Source organism: Chiroxiphia lanceolata, chromosome 12 (assembly GCF_009829145.1).
Source record: "Chiroxiphia lanceolata isolate bChiLan1 chromosome 12, bChiLan1.pri, whole genome shotgun sequence".
Taxonomy (NCBI): Eukaryota; Metazoa; Chordata; class Aves; order Passeriformes; family Pipridae; genus Chiroxiphia; species Chiroxiphia lanceolata.
In genome coordinates this window covers 16,360,804-16,373,567 of record NC_045648.1, presented here as the reverse complement: position 1 = coordinate 16,373,567, position 12,764 = coordinate 16,360,804, and the positions used below count along the sequence as shown (strand labels likewise).

The 12,764-nt window shown below is 45.1% G+C and overlaps 1 protein-coding gene across 7 annotated transcripts in view; it reads right to left on the bottom strand.

Moving 5' to 3' along the window:
* ARIH1 (ariadne RBR E3 ubiquitin protein ligase 1) overlaps positions 1-12,764 on the bottom strand; it is a 51,946-nt gene that overhangs the window by 13,153 nt on the left and 26,029 nt on the right. For all 7 annotated transcript variants that reach the window (XM_032700423.1, XM_032700425.1, XM_032700428.1 and 4 more), the window contains exons 3-8: positions 10,698-10,842; positions 6,600-6,692; positions 6,181-6,236; positions 2,525-2,591; positions 1,725-1,831; positions 1,179-1,221 (exon numbers count right to left, since the gene is read on the bottom strand). In XM_032700423.1, coding sequence (XP_032556314.1) covers positions 1,179-1,221; positions 1,725-1,831; positions 2,525-2,591; positions 6,181-6,236; positions 6,600-6,692; positions 10,698-10,842 — 511 coding nt within the window. The remainder of the gene's footprint in view (positions 1-1,178; positions 1,222-1,724; positions 1,832-2,524; positions 2,592-6,180; positions 6,237-6,599; positions 6,693-10,697; positions 10,843-12,764) is intronic.

Genomic DNA, 12,764 nt, shown 5'->3' with positions numbered 1-12,764 from the left:
TTCCAGGACCTGAAGGGAGGCGACAAGAAAGACGGAGAGAGACTATTCTGAAGGGCCTGGAGTGACAGGACAAGGGGGAATGGATTCAAAGTGACAGAGGGCAGGGTTAGATGGGATATTGGGAAGGAATTCTTCCCTGTGAGGGTGGTGAGGTCCTGACACAGGTTGTCCAAAGAAGCTGTGGCTGCCCCATCCCTGGAAGCATCCAAAGCCAGGCTGGACAGGGCTTGGAACACCCAGTGAAAGCTGTCCCTGCCTATGGCAGAGGAGTGGGATTGGATCACCTTTCAGGTCCTTTCCAAGCCAAACCAGTCTCTTAACAGTGATGTGCCAAAACTGCTGTCAGACCCTCTGTGATGCCGAGCTTCACATCAGCCAGGTTTTATCTCAGGCTTGCAATGCTCACCTTATGCTCATTTCTTTTTTAAACCTCAGTGAGAACATGGCTTTATCAAAGTCACAAAAGCAAAACACTGCTTGCATCTGCTAGATAACAACCTGACCACATCCAGCCTGGAAAGACCAGCTAAATCCTGCTGAACCTTTGCTGGGGATCCCCTCCCCTCTCCCAGGGCAGATTTTGTGTCCCTAGGAAGGCAAAGTGCTCTGTCCCCAAGGCATGGAACACGTCTGTCCCCGAGCTCTGCACAGGCCACAGCATCCCAGGCTTGGTTACAGTTTCTGACAGCTCCACAAACAGTTCTACAGCTCAGGGCACTGCAGCAGGTCCAGGACCAAACTAATTCCTTCGGTACAACAGATCACATGCCTGACAAAGCAGCAAACACCGACAGAAATGCCTCATACAGGAATGCTCCTTGTCCAAAAAACATCTTCCTCCCTCTGCAGAGGGTCACAGGTGGAACAGCCTCCTCCTTCACACATATCCCACCTGGCTGAGGCACCTTTCCTTCACAAGGTCCAACTCTGAGGCTCCCAGCATGGCAGGAAAGGCCCCCAGTATGATTTAACTGGTTCTTCGCCCCCTGTGGTCTAAACAGCTGAGCTGCTCTGCTTCCTGATGGGAACAAGAGTTGGACTCGAGGATCCTTGTGGGTCCCTTCCAACTCAGGATATTCTATGATAGGCCAAGCTTGGGCTTCATTTCTAAGTCCTGCACACAAACTGACTTTAAACTTCCAAGTCATGCATTTAGAAAAGAACTTTGATGTGCTCACCTTGCATTTGACAGGATCATGCCAGTTTTCACCGCAGTTAAAGCTGTGAGGGAAAGAAAGGGGGAAAGTAAGCAAACAGGGCAGATAACTGTACTTTTAATTAAACAGGGGAAGTTTTCTTCTGAGTCGTTCTAATGAGAGACCAAAGCCAGCCTAAGGAAACATCTAAGCCTACACTGCCCTCCAGCATCAAATCCCTCAAAACAGCATAGGACAAGGGGGAATGGCTTCAAACTGACAGAAAGCAGGGTTAGATGGGATACTGGGGAGAAATCCTTCCCTGTGAGGGTGGTGAGGCCCTGGCACAGGTTGCCCAGAGAAGCTGTGGCTGCCCCATCCCTGCAAGTGTCCAAGGCCAGGTTGGACGGGGCTTGAAGCAACCTGGTCTAGTGGAAGGTGTCCCTGCCCATGGCACAGGGTGAGACTGGATCACCTTTCAGGTCCCTTCCAACCCAAACCAGTCTGGCATTTCATGAATACAGACTATCACACTTTCAAGGCAGTAAGTAAAGAGCAGCACCAAGGTCTTTTCCTGGCTGTTCTTACCAGAACTGACGCCCACATTTGCAGCGCACGGGTTTGGCATCAGGATATTGGACTTTGACGACGTGGTGGCAGTCGGGGGCAGGACACCACTTTAACAGTCGATTACACTGCAGAACAGAGCACAAAACCCACGGGATGGGACAGGGATGTGCACAAGGACACCTCCTGCCCTGCTCCCCTTTGCCATGGCTTCAGCCATTTGAAAAGATTAAACCCAAACCCACCGCAACCATCACTTCAAACTTGATGTTTGAAGGCAATGGCTTCAAACTTGATCCCAGTAACTTCCTATCCTGGGCTCAACAGTGAATCTGAACACACGCAACTGGGAAACTGGGATAATGGAAAGCCTTCCAAAGCACCTTTCTCCACGTTTATTTTGCTTTCTCCAAGTTTTATTTTTGCTTTTGCCAAAAACAGTTTTGCAGCTTTACTTCAAATGGCAAATGTTTAAGGTGTGTTCTCCTTCAGGACCGTGTTTCCTGGTTTTCAGTGTCAAGTATCTCAGGGAACATTCAAGAACTGTAAATATTAAGTGCTCCTCAGAACCTGTATATTAAACAACAGCTCTTGCATTCTCTTCATCTCTAGGTCTTTTGTCATAAAGGTTTTTTAATCCTTTCCTACAACTATCCCTGTAACCCAAAGGGCTACAAAACAATCTCTGTAGTCACACTTGATTAGAGATTATGCAAAAAAACCTGCTCTGCAGTTATAAAATAGCCTCAAGTCTCTGGTTTAGTACATATGCAAGACAAAACCACCCTAGAAATCATTAAAAATTTCAAATAAAAACTCACCTCTACAAAACTATTGGTTATTAGATGCTGGTACTTTAATTTAACCTTGGAATCTGTGATCAGACGCCTGTGGGAAGGGAAAGAAACAGAAAAATTGTAGCAGGAAACTCATTTTTTTCCATATATATCCAGTAAGTTAAAACAGAGAAATGGGTTTGATTCATCCTTCTACATTTGCAGGTCCTTTTTGTACTTACTGATCTCTACTCACTTGTTAGATCATTTATTATTATGAAAACTACATGCACTGTATTTAATATATATATATATATATAAGCTTCAAAAACAGAAAGCTCATGCATTTCAAAAGAACTGAACCTCTTGCTGTGAGGATTTTTATTTTAAAATACTTTCCTGAAGAGCCCAAGAAACAAAGCAAATAATGTAAACAGTTCATTTACATAAAACATGCACATTTTGTGGTAAATCCCTTTAAACAGCTCCGGAACAACCGCTGTGTGGTTCCATAACTTCAGGAAGCCTCAAGTTATCTGGGTTTCACTGGAATACCACGGCTTCAGGTGAAAAATTTATTGGTGTTTTAATCTGTTTACCATAAAAACAAAGTTGATTTGAATTCAACACCACTGAGGGTATACACAATGTGGACTGTAAGTGCAGACATGGACTTTAATTCCCAGCTGGAACTGGGAGAGGAAAACCAGGCTGATGGGAACTCTTTAAAAGCACAGCGACCACTTGTCTCCTGGGCACACCAACCCAGGTGGCATTTGTAGACTGCCCAGTCTAAATACATCCAAAATATTTTAATTATGGATAGCTGAGCACCTTTATAAATGTTTTTCAGATATGACTGAAGTGTCTTCCCCCTATCTGAATATAAAGCTGGACTAACACGCCCTTTGTGGTGTTCCTGGTTTAAATCCTCCTGTGGAACACAAGCTTTCTACAGGCCATAAACATTGGAATTACTGGGTTATCCAGTCCAGGTGCAGCCCAACCCAAGGGTACTCCTGCATGTTATCCTGCCAATGCTCGTTAGGGATGTTGCATAAATCCCAGCCCTGGGCAGCCTGGGGAGCTCCTCACCAAACCACACGCTGGTTATTACATAAAACACAGCACGTGGCAGCTCAATTCCCAGGGCTAAAATAAGACAAATCAGCTGACAAAGCATCTCTTCAGCCCTGTGTCCATGGCAAGCCTGCAATTCTGGAGTTCAACTCAGTGAAAAACAGAAAACCTCAAATTTTAATTTAATACAAATTATAAATTTCACTTTTTTATACCCCATACTTGGGCTTGTAGACATAGTAAATGTCATTTCAAAAATTTATTATATTATAAGAATATATCAGGAACTGGAATTTAAATAAATAGTCCTGCCATGACTAACCATGTTTTGATTGCCCCACGTCAACAATCTCACCTGCTCCAGGTCTTACATCACCATTCAGGTCAAGACCTTCAAGAACTTTGCCTGGAATATGACTGTCTTTTGCCAAATCATAAAGGAAACTAGACAAATTAAAAGATGAAACCCCTGCCCAGTGCCCAGAAATCATATTTTGGGGAACATTCCTCTGTGAGTAAAGCTCGTAAAGAAGCAACTTCACCAAAAAAGCCAGGTGAGAACAGCAAACTCTTGAAAAAGCAGCCTTTAACTCTGAGCTTAGTTTGGAACTACACAACCTCAAAACCACATCCAAAGATGGGAACAATCCTTTATCAGATCATAAATTAGAAGTGAGGCAGAATTCCCTATGACCTCCAAACAGGAACTCAAAATCCATCCATTCCCACTGAGTGGGCTGATTTCAGAGTCAACCAGGGCAGAAATGAGGGCAGCCTACCTTGCTCATTAATGCAGTTAACAACTCAGCAAGGGGGTGAAAGCAATTCCTAGCAGCACAAGCAAAGGTGAGTGAGGGATAGCCATGGATCACCCCCAGCCAGGCTGGAGGTCCTGGAAGAGACTCTCCCTTCAACCTTCCCACTCTAGTTCAACAAGGAAACAGGATTCTAAGCTGGCCAAATACTCACAAATCCAGGAAAGTCACCTGAATCGCCAAGTTTGGACTCATATGGAGATAATCCAACTTGGAGGTGAGGGCAAGTCCTGAGAAGGGAGCAAAGGAACAACTTGGCCCATCTACATTGGTGTTCTGATGGATGAAGACTGATGTCCCTACACATGGCATGTTAATCCTAGGCTTCTATAGCTTGGAAAGCTGGAGACTTTGTAAGAAGGAAAAGACCTAAAAAAAGAATAGCTAAGGACAAAGAAATGGATGCTGATTCCAATTGGGATTCCTTACATTTTTATTCATGCTATTTCCTAAGACTGCCAGTTGTCCACCTTGGCTTTTAAAGGAAGCATTAGACTAGGGCAAAAAAACCACACCTTCCTCTCCCTGAAATTCAGGTAAAGTCAGGGAAAGGTGGATTTTTACCTCTAGGAAATGTTTATAGTGCTACTTAGACAAAGGGACCTTGGTTGCTTCAGCATCCAGAGCCATATTTCCCTATTCCAGGCCTCCTGTCTCTGCCACCTCCAGGCAAGAGGGAATCCCATGGCACTGCTCTCCTCTTCTCCCATCCTTTCCTTGCTGCTGCCACCACGGCCTCCAGTGATTTCAGCCACTCTGCTTCATATGCACTGTTTGAACAGCTCATTCCAACTGTTGCAATCAAGAAAACACTCACAAAACTTCCTGCTGAGAGCATTCGACACCTCAAGTTGAAGTTCAAACTCTGGTAAACAAAAATCTCAATCGACTTACTCAAGATATGCCAACTTCAGCTCAGTTTCCACACACTGAACTCTACAAACCAGCCCCTCAACAGGGCAGGAAAGCACTTCAGCTCCTTCCACTTCCATCCAGCCTACACTCCATGACTAACTGAGAGCCACTACTGCAGAGGGATTGGGAAAAATCACTACTCTGAAAGCAACTGATAATAAACCCCAGCAAATTAATATCAATGAGTGAGTCAGGCTTCAGGAAGGAAAGAATAAGGTAACAGAATAAGCCCCCATTGAGATGCTTTTTAGCAAGAAGAATTAAAATGAACTTAATGAAGGTTCAGAATTACGAAGGATATTACTCATTCAATAACCTCCTCCAATATAAAAGAGAAGGAAGCTCATGGAATTCACTGCTCTGCTACATGTGAGCAGTCACTCTACAGCTGGATAACTTAATAACTCCAGTTACACAGGCTCACACACCACCTTAACCAAATCTGGTGTTTGAGGGTACCTGCTTCCTATCAGGGGCATAAAACACACCCTACACCTGCCTCTACGACTCGTGTCCTCTGACTCACCCATCACCTACAGCTACAGGACTTGGGGAATCAGTGGGTTGGCCTGGGAGGGAAGGCCCAAATTCCTACATGAATCAAAGGAAACAAAGTGCACAAAGCAGTTAAACTGGGTTTGGAAATTCTGCTCTCGTGACCAAACTGGTCAGGGAGTCTTTCCTCTCCCAGTGCTGCCACGTGGGTTTTTTAGAGCCACGCAGGAGGTCAAGAGACATCCCAATATCAACACAGACCATCCAAGACAGACCTCTCTGCTGTCTGAAAGCCTGGGTGCAGTCTGTTACAAGCATTTGAATACATCTTAACAGCACATGAGTAACAAAATGCAAAGAGAGGAAAGCCAAGAGGTAGGAACTGAGCATACTCACATAACTGTATTGTCATCCACTAAGATATCACAGCCATGGGCAGGGCATGAAATGGTCTGAAAAACACAAAAAGGGCATGGGAGGAACAGTGTTTATTCTATTTTTGCTTCATAGAGAATTCCAAGGCAACAGACTTCACCACAATCCATAGCACTCAGAGTGCTTTAGCTCTCCCAACTCATCCCAGGTGTGGCCCTGTGCAAGATTCCTCCCCCCACCTGCACCAACCCCAGGGAGTTCCCTCCAGATCCACCTGTGGCAGAGGCTGCAGCCCCCAAACCTTTGGGGCTGGGTTTTCTCTGGGTTGCTCTTCTGGATTTTTTTAAACTTTACTAAGGAAGACTCTCCCTTTTCTTTCCTCCTCCTCTCCAATACCCAGAATTTCCAGAAATAAGCCATGAGGTAAGTTGACATTTTACCTGTCCCATGCCTTCCTCCATTATTTTGGTAGTTAAATATTCACTCCAGCACTGCATACAGAACTTATGTCCACACTCTAGGCCAGTAAAGTACTGCAATGACAGAGAACACCAGGCATTGGATCATTTTATCACATGGATTCACTCCATAATTTCAATCTCCTTGGTACTGTGCAGTTCACCCATCACATCTCTCACCCCCACACCAAACTTGAGACACTATTTATTTTGCATCATCACCACTACAGAACATTGCCCAGGCAGCTTTAGTCATGCTTCCAAAGCCAGGCTCTAATCCCCAACCCCAGCAGTAAGGAAAGGTGTGGCCCATGTTTCCATCCTGCTTGCCCATTTCAATTTATCCTTGTTTTAGGAGTGTACACGGAGCTCTCTCCTGTTTGACTCTGGAAATCAGTCAAATAAATGCAACACTAAACAGGTCACAGCGATAGGGTTATTATACAGTCTTCATTCCTCATTTTTTTTCCACTTGACACATGTGGGTGCTGCCCAAAATCCCAGACCTCCTTGGGAAACTTCCCCCTGAAACCCAGATGCTCATCAGATGAAGACACTACAGATCCTAATTGGCAGGTGTAAATTGCTAAATAAAATTCAATAATGATCAGCTGTCACAGACAGCAACAAGGACAACTCCATCCTTGTCTGCATCATCTGCACAGTGTGTGTCAAGATTCCATCTGGGACTGAGTGGTTACACAAGGGGTGGAGAAGCAAACACTGCTGAGGAAACACTGGAATTAAGGTACTTTGCTCTGGTCAGCTTAAAGTTATTTTATACTGAAGGCCGGGGCAAGGAAAACTGTATTTAAAACACTTCACTTGTACCACCATAAGGTAATATTTGCTGGTTTAACTTTTCAAACCATCATCTTCTCAGCCAGTGAGATAAAACCAGAACTCCACCCTGAGATACCATCAACCTGCATGAAACTCCACAGAGGAAAGGACCGGGAATCCTCTGCAGAACAGCCTGAAACAGCAGCAGGATGGTGGTAACTGAGGAAAGGGGAGTCCATTTTAAGAAAATATTCTTCCCAAACCGCCTCCTTGACCATCACAGATCTATTTTGTCCCTCCCACACGGGTGTATCAGCTGGGTTTTGCTGAGGGAAGGCGTCTGTCAGCACCTCCTTCCCACGGGCTCCCAGGCTGTGATTCACACTGGTCTGGCTCCTGCCACCAGCACAGGCTGGAACCTGTGAGCAGCAACACGGATCAGTCTGACCTGAGCAGTCACTGAAGTGAGCTGAGCACCTGAAACACAGACAAACACCCCAACAAAACCAACAAAAAAATCAGAGAGGAGGCCAACACCTGCGTGGTGCCAGGTACACCAGGCTGAAAAAAAGAGACCTTCCAACTCCTGAACCTTCCCTGAGCCAGCTAACGAGGGATTTGATGCTCTACAGGTGCTGCTGTGCCCAACTGACACCCCCTGGAGCTGCAGGATTATCACTGACAAGTACCAACAGCTGTAACTTTTGGGATGCCACAGCATGCAACCATCCCAAAGACAGCACTGACTTTTCCCAGAATTGAGGCTTCTCCACATGTGATGAGAAGCAAGCACAGACAAGGGGATCACCCCTTAATGAACCCAGCACTCCTGCAGCAGGCACACACGAGGAACTACCACAGAACACAAAACATCTTCATTTAAGGCTTGTTCTGATTACTTCAGGCAGGGAAAAGGTTTGCTAAATGCCCACAGAAAGGCAGCCACCACACTTCCTCCAAGGCTGCAAGGAATTCAGAGTATCTCTCGACTCTTTTCTTTACTTTTGAGGGAGTTCCCAATTATTTTTGGCTCAGCTGACAGCAGATGTCAAGGGAGCCAAGCAAAAGGGGTGACATAAAACCCCCAGTGCAAGGGGAGCAATGGCTCCTGAGGCAGCCCTGGTGTCACCCCATGTGTGCTCATCACCCACACACAGTCTGGACAACAGCAGGGTGTTCCCAAAAACACCCCCACCCTGCAGCCTGGGCCCCCAAGGAACCTGAGGGTGGGATGCAAGAGAGGAGAGAGGCAAAGCCATGGTCCTCTCATTCCTGTCTTACCAGTAAGGGTTTCACCCAAAATAACTGCTGGGACTCAGCACTGCTTTTTGGGGACACAGAGCAGGTAAAATATCTCCCTGAAGTTTTCAAACTTGCAGGATGAGAGCATCAAATGTTCTTTGGAGATGACTGGAGCTACAGACACCCTGTAGACAGATACCACCTGCAATGACCCCACGAGAGGGGGAATATTCAAGACACTGACTTTCCTGCAATAACTGTAACACTGAAAAACTTCTTAACAACTCCAAACTCTCAGCTTTCCATGGGCTGAAAGGGGATCTCAGGAAAAAAAAAAATACAGATTTTATGTGGAAAAAAAAATTAGCATTGCAAGAGGATTTTCAAAGCTGAGATTTTAGGTTAGGCACTGAACATAAACATAATCCTAGAATTCACAATTCACATTAACTAAAACAGCTTCAAAACAGATTTCAGTCACCTTTTAGATACAGACACTACAGCCTTTTCCTACAGGCTCCAACTTTTATGTGTAGCAAAGAAACAGAGGTTCCCCTCTGATGTGTCTTGACTTAACACCAACATCAGAGACAACCCTGCTCACCTGCCACTTCTCACTGGTCCAGCTAAAAATCTGCTCTTCTGACAACTAGGCCACTACTATTTTTAACATTTTATTTGAGCTACAAGCTCCAAAGTATTAGTGTGCTTTGTGTAGTTCCTGTCAGGAGCCAGAGAGCTGCTTCCCAGGCAGCACATGTAACCCCAGCAAGAGGAAAGGCCTATCAGCTGTGAGTTGTACCTCCAGCCAGCACAGCAACTACATTCAAAAGGAGAGAATAATATATTAAGAACATGACATCTAAATTTGAAGTTTCCACAACGCCCATTTGATGTCTCCTCCTATTTTTCTCCCTCAGCCCTCCTCCTATTTTCATTTAAAATGTTGCATAGCCTAAAATCATATTTATTTCCTTATTACCTAACATGGAAAGCCTGCAGTGTTTAAGCAGGATTTTAGCATAAGGTAGAGGGCCAAACAAATCTCTCAAGCTGGTCTTTGTTTTCAAAGCATCTTTTTATACAAGGCAAGCAACAACTCACCTTTCCAAAAGGGAGGTCAGTGCACACAAGGCTTAAGAGGAGACACACGAAGCCTTGTGGTTCCTGACTCAAGAGCAACAGTGACCTTTAAGGCTGAGAACATGAGGCCTGAAATTGGGCTTTGCTCAGCTCTGGCTGATCCAGAGCAACCAGGGGGCTTCACCCCAGGCTGCTCATGAGCCCCAAAGCTCATCGTGGTTCCCATCCCACGCAGAGCAGAGTGAAGCCTTTTGTCTGGAAAGGTCAGGCACATGGTTTAGGGTGTTTTGGAGGGGCAGAAGAGCTCCCCCAGGAAGGGCAGGTTCCAGCCAAGGAACAATTCCTCACTGTGTCATCCTGCCTTTTGGCAAAGCCAAGGATGAACTCTCCTGTTTGAGCCTTTCCACTCAGCTCCTTTTCTCCTGGGATTTCCCACCAGTATTTCCTGCCCCTGGGAAATCACAGCAGAGCCTGGACGTGTTATTAAAGCATGGGAATGCTTCCATTTTGTCAAAAGCCACAAAAAGAAGCCCCACCATCACCCACCTAACACCAAGCAGGAGGCTGACCCAGAGCCCCAGTAAGGCACTGCCACCCTCATCTCCTCCCACTGAGAGGGTGTTGCACAAACACAAGAAGATCCAAAGACAGCTGCATTTTACTTAGTTTTATTCCAGACTTTCCAGTCTGACTATTTTATGTCATTATTTACCACTTTTAAAAGCTCTTTCCTGCCCTGTCACTCTATTTAAGTAAATCCCTTTGCCCATCGTGCTTCCTACATATTTTTTCTTTCATGTACCATTTATTTGCACATCTCAGCTCGTATCTGAACTTGCCAAAAATCACCTGCTTGCTTTTTTCTGAGCTTTCCTACACGGCTGCCCAGGCCCCAGCACCTTCACAGGCTTTCTGCAGAAGAATGTTAAGTTTCAGATGGGAAATTTGGGGAGTTGCTGGTCAGGTACTCACCGAGTTTGGGTAGTTCAGATAGCAGATCTGACAGGACATATCCTGGGCTGATGACCTCGTGTTCATCTGGCGTGTCCGAGACTTTTTACTTGGATTAATTACGTGACACTCTGCAAAGAGCTTCTCCAAGTTGCCATCAAAGTACCTGCACGACACAAGAGAGAATGAAAATGTCACTCCCTTCTCTGTAAGTCATTTTTCCATTCTATTTGGGAGTTAAATGCTGCTTTTAGTATTTCCAACCTCGCACACCCACTACTTCTAACAAACTCTTCACTAACACACCACAGAGGTGGGTACTGGACAACTCCATCACATCCATCTGACTTGAATTGCACAGTCCTGAAATTCAAGTACCTTCAATTCTTCAGCTGCATTTCAAGTAATTCATGATTCTCCCCAGTAATTGCTTTGCATTATAACTCCAGGACAGGAAAACTAGAGCAAGAACATCCCATTTTGCAGTCCATCCTAAAGCACGGGTTTGAGGGCCCCAACTTCAATTCTCTTTCCAGTATAAGCCTTCCATTTTTCCTAATATTCTAATCATCAGCCATTTGAGTATCTTTTGTCTCCAGTCAACCCGAGGTACTTTAACAACCTCCTAAAAAATACAATTCCAGGTTTACAATGCTTCCAAAGATTAGGTACCTTGTGGAAAAGAGGATACAAAGTTAGTTGGGGGGAGACAAAAGACCATTTTCTTTCTACTTCCTATTCCCTTAAGGGAAAAGATACTGGTTTGCTTTAAAGGCTTATAAAAAGCTCCTCAACCTGGGGAGGAGGACCAGATTGGAAAGAATTGTTGTTAGGCAGCTCAGTCTCTTCCCTGGATCTTTCACATCTTTCTCCAGCTGCAGCAGCTGCAAAGAACTCATTAAATCAGACAATGAACCAGCTCCATCACCTGCACATACATCCCCCCCAGTCAAACCCAGTCAGTCATTCCCCAGCTCCCTCACAGCACTACTCACCAACAAGACCTGACTTACAATTAAAAGATATTAATTTTCCTGCTGTTTCATATGTTTCTCGATGCAGTTCACATATTTTAGATCTTAAATTTCAGGACACTGAATTTGGGAGGAAGTGGTGAGTTCTGGCACCGCAGCATCCATGAGGCTCTGCCACTGTTCTTCAGTGTTAGCTCAGGGATTTAACTCAACCAAGTTATTGTGTCTGCCTTGAGGATTATATTCAGAAATCTATATATTATATTTAAATATAGATATATAAAACTGTATATTTAGAAAATTTTAGCATGTAAATTCAGTGCAGTCCCATGACAGGCCGTATTTGTTTATTAAGAGTCGTGGATAAATATTAACTCCACAAAAGGTTTCCAACTGCTTCAACTTCCAACTGCTCTTCCAGGCAGCAGGACCAGTGCAGGACACGCTCCATTTGGGGAGAGCAGACACAGCTGGGGGCTTTGCAAGGTTTGCAAGGAAAAGTTATGAAGACAAATGATGCACCTTGAATCTTGGCGCTCACAGCCAGCTAAATGCTTATGGAAATACCAGAGGTATTTGTAATGGAGGGCTGGTCTTTAAGGATGAATATCCATGTCAGGAACTTGACTTTTTTCATCTGGAATTACTCACACCTTCTGAATACCTATGGAAAGTATTCCTGCTTCCCCATGCTGTTTTCTTTTCATGCATTCTCTTCCTGAGCAAGTAATTTCCACAACTATTTGCACGTGGTGTCTCAGACTCAAAATCGTAATGGGCCACAACAACCCTAGGAAAGGCAGAAGAAAACCTGGATCTCCCTGAAAACACACAATTCCAATGGATACTCTGGAATAAAGCTCTCCAGCAGCTCCACCACTCCTTATACAAACACGCCAAGGGCTCGGTGGAAAGACTGTGCCAGTTCCTTCAGTGGTTAGGAACAAATCCTGATTCCAATCAGCATCCCTTTTCCCCACTTGCTCCAGGATCACCACAGACCATCTGTGCAGGCAGATCTCCCTTTGTCCAGGCAGCAGCTCTAACCCTTCCCTACCACAGCAGATGAGCTCCTCGCTGACATTCCTCCCCTTCCCTGGCCCAGCAAACCTTC